This window comes from Lytechinus variegatus, chromosome 18, assembly GCF_018143015.1.
Source record: "Lytechinus variegatus isolate NC3 chromosome 18, Lvar_3.0, whole genome shotgun sequence".
Taxonomy (NCBI): domain Eukaryota; kingdom Metazoa; phylum Echinodermata; class Echinoidea; order Temnopleuroida; family Toxopneustidae; genus Lytechinus; species Lytechinus variegatus.
This window is the reverse complement of record NC_054757.1, coordinates 3376938-3385031: the sequence shown is the minus strand read 5'-3', so window position 1 is coordinate 3385031 and position 8094 is coordinate 3376938. Positions and strand designations below refer to the sequence as shown.

At 37.3% G+C, this 8094-nt stretch overlaps 1 protein-coding gene across 1 annotated transcript; it reads right to left on the bottom strand.

Moving 5' to 3' along the window:
* Nucleotides 1-231: 231 nt before the first annotated feature.
* Nucleotides 232-7882, bottom strand: LOC121432056 (glutathione S-transferase 1-like). The gene is made up of 5 exons (XM_041629883.1): nt 7518-7882; nt 5736-5834; nt 2898-3013; nt 1338-1442; nt 232-498 (listed from the first exon to the last, which is right to left on the bottom strand). Exons 1-5 carry the CDS (start codon nt 7663-7665, stop codon nt 325-327), a joined length of 642 nt encoding a protein of 213 aa, XP_041485817.1. The 5' UTR covers nt 7666-7882; the 3' UTR covers nt 232-324.
* Nucleotides 7883-8094: the final 212 nt, after the last annotated feature.

Sequence of the window (8094 nt, the reverse complement as noted above, 5' to 3'; positions counted from 1 at the left end):
GTTACTTCAATTATATTACTTTGTTTAACGGAATTAAATAAATCTACATCTAAATCTTTATGACACACCCTCATACACTTCAAAAGCTCCGGTGTTGATTTAACACCAGCCAGGAATCTATATATGTCCACATCAGAGAAGCATTGAAACAACACCAGTTTGGAATCAAACCGATTCTGTTTTAATACTAATTGGTGTTGTATAAACACCTATCTGGTGTTAGACCAAAAACGAAACTGGTGTTGTTTAACACTATTGTAGATTCCGGGCTGGTGTTAAATGAACACCAGAGTTTTTGCAGTGTACTGATTATTCAATTGTGATTTAATAAGGGGTGTATTTTCTTGTTTTAAGATATCCGGTGAGAGGAGAGTCATTCTTGATTGTTTCGTAGTACTTGACCAGGTCTGGGTAAGGGTCAAAATATGTCTTCAGACCAACACTGCTGTCCAGGAAGAAATCGATGAGATTGAAGATGATCAGATCGGCTAACGTCATCTGACGAGAAAGATTGAAATGAAAACAAAGACAGTAAGACATGATAAAAATACGAGAAGACGGAAGGGTGACGTATGTTTCCACAGTGACTACAACCATGGACAGTTTTAGGGGAAAAACGGACGATATATTGTACTTTTTTAAATAATAATATATCTGTTGCAAACTTGCAATCAATCAATCTATCAATCAATCAATCAATCAATCAACCTTCTTATTTTTCTTTTCATTTTTTTACTTCTATTTTTCTTTCTATTTTCGTGTCTGTTTTGTTTTTTATCTTTCCATCTATAGTCTTACTTTCATCTTTCTTTCTCTCTTTCTATTTCTTTTTATCCATCTATCTATCTATCGATCCATCTATCTATCTATCTATCTATATATCTATCTATCTATCTTTTATATTATATCTCCGTAAAATCATTCCCGCTACCTTGATCTCAACGGCATCGATAGGGCGAAAAAAAATGAACGTCTACAATCTGAGTCATAATTGTTATTGTCTGTTTTTATAATATAAGTCATTCTTTTTATGCTCAAACGTATATGTAGCGAGTTTAAATCATTAGTAATTTCCTAATTTTCTCATAAGTTAGCTGCGGAACCGTCGACAAAGACTATCAGATCTTCCTTTCTAAATGAACCTATAGTAGTCGTTTCTTTTCAAATCAACTATGGATATACATTTTCATTCTTTTCTATATTTTTTTTTACATCGAAACTAAATTACAGTCCTGAAGGTCAGTCAATGCCACCTTCACTAAACCTTATGATCACACCAAATGATTTTATTGATTTTGCCGACTAGCAACAACTAGCCAATCAAAATACTATCTTACCCTGTTTCCGATGAAGTATTTTCCTCCTGCTTTCTGAAGAGATTGAGAGAAGAACTCATATGAAGGCTTCAGAGTACTGTCCCTAACCTTGACGAGGTCTGCTTCCTACATCATCAAGAAGAAAACGTTTGTTTTTAAGACTCTTCATCCTTCCAAACTTAGGTAGGTCGTTATTTGCTATTTAACAACATAAAATGGTTAAACAATAAAGTGACTTTATGCAAGTTTGACAAAAAATATTAACAAGGAGTTTCCACACTATAAGTGATATTCGAGATTATCCCACCAGAGCTGAATGATGTACACTGTCCCCCCCCCAAAAAAAAAAAATATAAAAAAATCCGGTATTGATTTACCACCAGCCCTGTCCAAAACAGAGATGTATTGAAACAACACCAGTTTGGAATCAAACCGATGCTGTTTTGATACTAATTGGTGTTGTCCTATATGGTGTTAGACCAAAACCAAACTGGTGTTGTCTTACACTGCACTGGTGTGGACAATAATATAGATACCGAGTTGGTGTTTAAATCGACACCGGTGTTTTTTGCAGTGTAGGGTAAAATCGCGAACGATCGGTGTGCCATTACATAATAATAATAATTGTAAATTTATATTGCGCAATTTCTATTTGGATATACTCAACTGCGCATTACAATACATAACAGATAAGCAGAAAAACAATTATTAACAGGATATGCAAAAATTTTAGAAGTAAATTTAAGTTTGCTAAATTAATCGAAGAAAAATAAGTGAAGATTAATTATTTCTAAAAAAATACATAACAAAAAGGTGACTTATTTATAAAAACTCTCTTGAAAGAGGTGGGATTTCAGTTTAGTTTTAAATAAATTGACAGAGGGTGCATTTCTTATTGAGGAAGGGAGACTATTCCAGAGTTTGGGTGTAGCAATGATAAAGGCACGGTCACCTAGTGTAATTTTTGTTTTACCTGGTGGGAGAATGAGGAGCATTGTGTCATGGGAACTACGAAGCCTGTAAGACTGGGTGGGTGATTTTGATTTAAGGAGTTCACTGAGATAGGTGGGGGTCATGTCATGTAGTATCTCATATGTTAGGAGCATTATTTTGAATTTGATTCATATTCAACTTTTTTTAAAACGTCTGACCATCATTTTTCTCATTTTAACTTCACATCTAGACCATCTCAAGAGCATCGCATCTTCTCAGACAGAGAAAATAAAATTTAAGTTAGGTCTCACATAAACGTCGGAAGTACTAAGGGATGTTGCCTTTATGGTGTTCATATCAGGTGTAGCATATTCTATTCAAGAATGTTTAGTCCTGATTGTTTTAATAACGCGTTGTGGTTCTAATAATAGACACACATACTTATCTATAATTTTTAGTTTATCTAAATGATCAATGAAAATGATACCAGCTGTCACAAGATGTCTACTTTATTTGGGAATTTAGTGTCTAAAATCGCCATGTTGTAGTCCGGAGGAAAAGGTTCTGCCATCCCCCACTTTACCCTAAAATTTGTTTATTTTCATCACCGTTCTGCATGCATTATTGTTTCATAATGTACATACTTACTCTTTTAGCAGCGTCTGGTGTTTCGAAAGCTGGCAGGACTGCGATCTCGATGTCCGCTACTATTCCCATAAAAACATCCATCTGGGTACGTTCATCATCGTTCTTTCCATAGTAATCTACACAACATCGTAAAGATACAAACAGATTTACCTATTATTATATACCCACAAGATATGTCATCGGAACGACGTCTGAAAATTTATTACCCCTGTCGGATTCTGGCAGGCTTACCCTTAAACAATTAATAATGTTCAATCTTTCCTCTCTGCGGTCAAGTCATTCCAACTGGCTAAGACCGACAACATTGACGTTCATATATTATAATCAGTGGCGTACCGTGGGTCATGGCATGGGGGGGGGGGGGGGGCGGCACTAGCAAAAAAATTAGTCAATTTTTTGTGTAAGAGTATATTTTGTGTAAGAGTATTTATATATTTTTATTTATGTCTTGGGAGCGGCATGTGTGGGGGCTCATGCCTTCGGGCAACAGTGATGTATTTCGCTTTTGTGCCCCCTTACCCACATGCCGTTCCCGCATTTCTTTGCATGTTAATGTACTGTAAATTTCATTCTAATGCAATGTGTATGTACTTTTTATATTGGTCAAATAAATAATAATAATAACCCCATGAGCGCGCGAAGCGCGCTCAGTTGCCAGGTTTAACGAACTACTAGATTTTAAGGACAGTGCCATTAAACATATATGTATCTCAATGATCAAATAATGCGACCGCGAAGCGCGAACTGAAAATTTTTGACATTCAAACATAAAAAGTGACATTATAATCATATTTTTCTTATCATGATTCGTACCGTCTAGCTAAACAATGCGAGCGCGAAGCATGAGCTGAAATTTTTGTATATATTGACCCCTAACGGAGATTTTAAGGACTATATTTTAGGAATCCTTTAATAAAGAGTATACATGTACATATCTCTCCAAAGTCATCTAATGCGAGTGCAAAGTGCTTTCTGAATTTGTTAGAATAACATCTAAATACAAGAAGCACAGCGCGCGCTGAAACTTTAGGAAATTCAGACCCGAAGAGGGGGATCCTAAGGCTTGTTTGTAGGAAATCAATAAGATCATACGTATTTCACGAACCAAATGATGCGAGCGCGAAGCGCGAGCTGAAACTTTTTGATATTCATATCAGTAAAGAGACATTTTAAGGACTGATTTTAGTCCATGGAGAGCAGATATATCTCACCAATCCACTAATGCGAACGTAAGCACGGGCAGGAAATCTTTTAAGTAGTCATGAAAAAGAAGCATATATCACTAAATAAAACAATAATAACACGAAGTGCGAGGAAATATATTTGGTGTATATTGACTTGAAAAAAAGGAGGTTTTAGTACAACAGGATTACATATCTCGTTAAACAGACAATGCGAGCACCAGGAATAATGAGGATATAGGCCCTGAGCAAATTATGTTTCATGAAGTTATTAAAAAATTGTTTCTTATGTAATATAATATAAAATTACATAATTATAATATAACATTATAATGAACAATAATTTCCCACTACGTTTCTCTTCCTTTCTCCCTCTTTTTCTCCTTTTCCCCGTTTTTTTTTTGTTAGCCGATGGGGGGGGGGGGGGGCACGTGCCCCCCGTGCCCCTAATGCCCCCCCGTAGTTACGCCACTGATTATAATTACGGAGTTTTCACACTGTTACGCAGAATCAATCCTATACTCTTAAAACAAATCAATCAATTGACTAGACAAATAGTCAGCTGGGTGCAACTGATAGTCTAGTCACATTTCTGACATATATTCTAGTCAGAAATAACTCAATTCTAGTAAAATACGACTAGAATAACATGCAGTTGCATCCAGCTGACCCTATTAGCTGGTCATTTTTGACAGATTTCTTTTTAACGTGTTATACGCTGCAATTTATGCACTGTAAATACAAGTAACTATACTGCAATGAAAACCTGAGAAGTCTTTGTCGAAAATTGGTGAGTCGGAACAGTATCTTCATCCGACGTTTCGGAGCTGACGGAAAATTGCAAATATCTTTTGTCCAGAGTCACGGACGAAACGGTGTTGTTTCGATTCACAGGACTTCGCTCTTATGAAGGGCACTCACTAGCGTACCTAAGGGGGGGGGGCAGGGGTTGCAGACTCCCCCCCCCCCTCTGACGAGTCAAAACTGATCCCCGACGAGCCTCCTTTGAACCTTTTTTTTTTTTGCTTGTCAATTATTTTGGCGGACGAATTTGCCCCCCCCCTTGGAAAATCCTAGGTACACCACTGAGGGCACTTGTCAATATATTATCTACGTTCCAGAAAGCGTCTACGTACGCAGCTTTTGCGAAAATTCATTATGACTACCTGGGTGGAGTGCATTTTCAATTACTACAGTTGCTACTTGTCTTTAAGTGAATGTTGTTTCAAATTATCTTGAGCGGTAAAGTAGCACCATGCCGAGTAGCGGTGACTTATTTTGTGTACAAAACAGTCATAATTATGGAGTTTTGAACAAAAAGCTCTTGCAACATTGTCAAACGCCATAGAAAGTGATAGGCTAAATTGCGACTTTTCAAGCTAACTTTTTAAGCCTTCTTATGATTGTCTTTCCTTGTCACTTTGCATTCCATTTTGGAACTTAAGAAAAAACGCTGCTTTTTTTCTATCATCTCTCATTAAAACTTATTTTCCCTATAGGCCTATAGCCTCCATTAGCCTCCAATATCGTATTCTCCTTTTTTTAATATCATATCATAGGAATACGTCTAGATCAAATCAAGATTGTATTCTGTGTGAAAAAAGGAGAGGTGGCGGAGGCGATGCTCTTACGGCAAACAAATTTAAGTCTGACTTACCACCTGGAAAGCGACGAGCTAGAAAGCGGTAAATAGCCCTGCTTTGGAACAGGAGCTTGCCGTCTACATCCAACACGGGTAGCTGACCAAGGGGGAACCCTAGATATGAACAGATAAAGAAACTCAAGATATTAGCATCTTAATTAAAGAATTGGCTGAAATCCATCCCATCGCAATTTGCCAAATTATTTGCATGTTACGCAGGTTTCCAAATTTCGTGAAAGGACTCGCATACAATGTAAAAAACAGTGTGGTGTTAAAACTGAAACCAGTTGGTGTTAATAGAGGACCACACCCTGAGGTGTTAAAAGTATACCCTAGAAATTGAACACAACACCAAAGAGTGTAAATTTAACAACCAAAGGCGTTGTAAGAACACCTATAGGTGCTAAACTATCACGGCCCATTAAACACGGGTGTAAAATTATTGGTGTGGTCCTCTATGTACACCGGTTAACACCACAGTTTTTGCGGTGTATGGTAATGCACATCACTTTCTTACAAAATCATGATTTCGCTCCTGCAAATGAATAATGTCAACACTTGTTACAATATTTTGAAACAATCCTTGAACTTTTTTCTTCTTAATGTCATTAGTGATGTTTTTTAACGACATAGGCCTATCAAATGTGAAATGTTTGTCGACGGAGCTGTATTTAGAAGACGAATGCAACAATCTAAGATACCTGTACTTCTTTAGGAACCGGACTTATCTTTATTGAAATACAAAATAAAATAATTATTGTGAAAACGAACTTCATATCATACGTTTGTAATAAAGAACAAAATGATAAAACAAAACAAACAAAGAGACAAGCTAGTATTTATTTATAAGTTATATGATATAACTATATACTTATTACAGTCGAAGTTACTTTAGTTTGCATTAGTTCTCATTATTTATACCTTATTTCGATTGATGTTGTACTTTAAATTTGACTATGTATTGTTTGATTTTGTTGTGCTTTGTGAACGGAAAATGAATAAATCTAAATCTAAGTAGATAACCATGCATTAATTGCATTGAATTGTGTTCTTGAATTCCAACGGTGATCACATTCACGACGAATCCCCACGATCTTATCATGAAACTACTTGTTGGACCCGACACCCCCTCCCCCACTAAAGAGAGAGAGAGAGAGGGGAAAGGGAAAAGGGTGACGTCTAATACTTTTTTCTGAATATTAGGCCAAAATATATCACAAAATTAGATTTACACTTATTATTACCCGGTCACAAGATTATAGCTTTTAACACCCCGCTATAGGCACACACTAACCACCCAGCCACAATGACGGTTGTTTACTACCGGTACCCAATAAGCACCTGGGTGAGAGTGGCAAAGTGTGGATTGACGCCTGGCCAAGCTAGGAAGCTACGCCATGGTGGGATTCGAACACACGACTCTCGGATTGAGGCGAGAGTCAGAACCGCTACACCACTGCCAAGCTCAAGCCGAAGATAATATATCGATGATGATCCATGGAGCTATAGCTCCATGATATATCGATGAATAGCAGTGGGCACAAGTTTGTATACAAAATCACACATAACAGAGAATGGTGGTAAAAAATATGAGCGTACTTGAGAAAAGTCAGCTCTATATAGAATTATATAGCATCATACAAGGATACACATGGATACGTCAGCACCAGAATGATACACAGCTTGTTTGCTATCGATCAGTAGTGCACACCATACACACAGCTATAGATTATCTAATGGATGATAATGCACATTCGCACTGATGAAATGAGATGAAATGAAAATATGACGTCATACTTTTCCTGTCCCCTTTGATCTGTGGCCACTCCTGTCCCTCGAAATCATACCGAATATCTTCATACTTCTGTCCAGTTAGTTCGAAAAGCATCCGGGCAGGTTCCCCTTTGGCACGGGCATCGAAATACGTCAGTTTGTAGGTAGACATCTTTGAATTGGATTAGAGAGTCACAGAATAAGATGGAAGTGATGGAGAGGAAACTAGACAACGTCCGGTTGAGATGGAGTGGAAGCTTCCTGATGACGATTTTGCACTGACTATCGCATCGCGCACTAGTATTAGTGACAACGTACATGACGTAGTTGGAGCGTGCCTTGATGTTATCCATATCACTGTCTTCTTACCATAGAGTGGTATAAATAACTCTATGCTTCTTATATGTGAAGCTATGATAGACAGGGATAGAAAGAACGAGGAGATCGATAGAAAGGGAGATGAAGGATAAAGAGAAGAGACTAAGGAGGGATAAACACAGATTGAGGGAATGCCCACATAAAATACTTGGACTTTAATATAATGGCATACCCTCATAAATAGTATGGGATGAAGCTTGTGGACATACAGACGGTTGGTTAA

Coding starts and splice junctions, on each gene's coding strand:
- LOC121432056 (XM_041629883.1), bottom strand. CDS start 7,665: ATGTCTACCTACAAACTGACGTATTTCGATGCCCGTGCCAAAGGGGAA. Junction 5,835..7,517: donor GATCAAAGGGGACAGGAAAA/GTATGACGTCAT, acceptor GTTCATATCTAG/GGTTCCCCCTTGGTCAGCTA. Junction 1,443..2,897: donor CACCAGACGCTGCTAAAAGA/GTAAGTATGTAC, acceptor TTGATGATGTAG/GAAGCAGACCTCGTCAAGGT.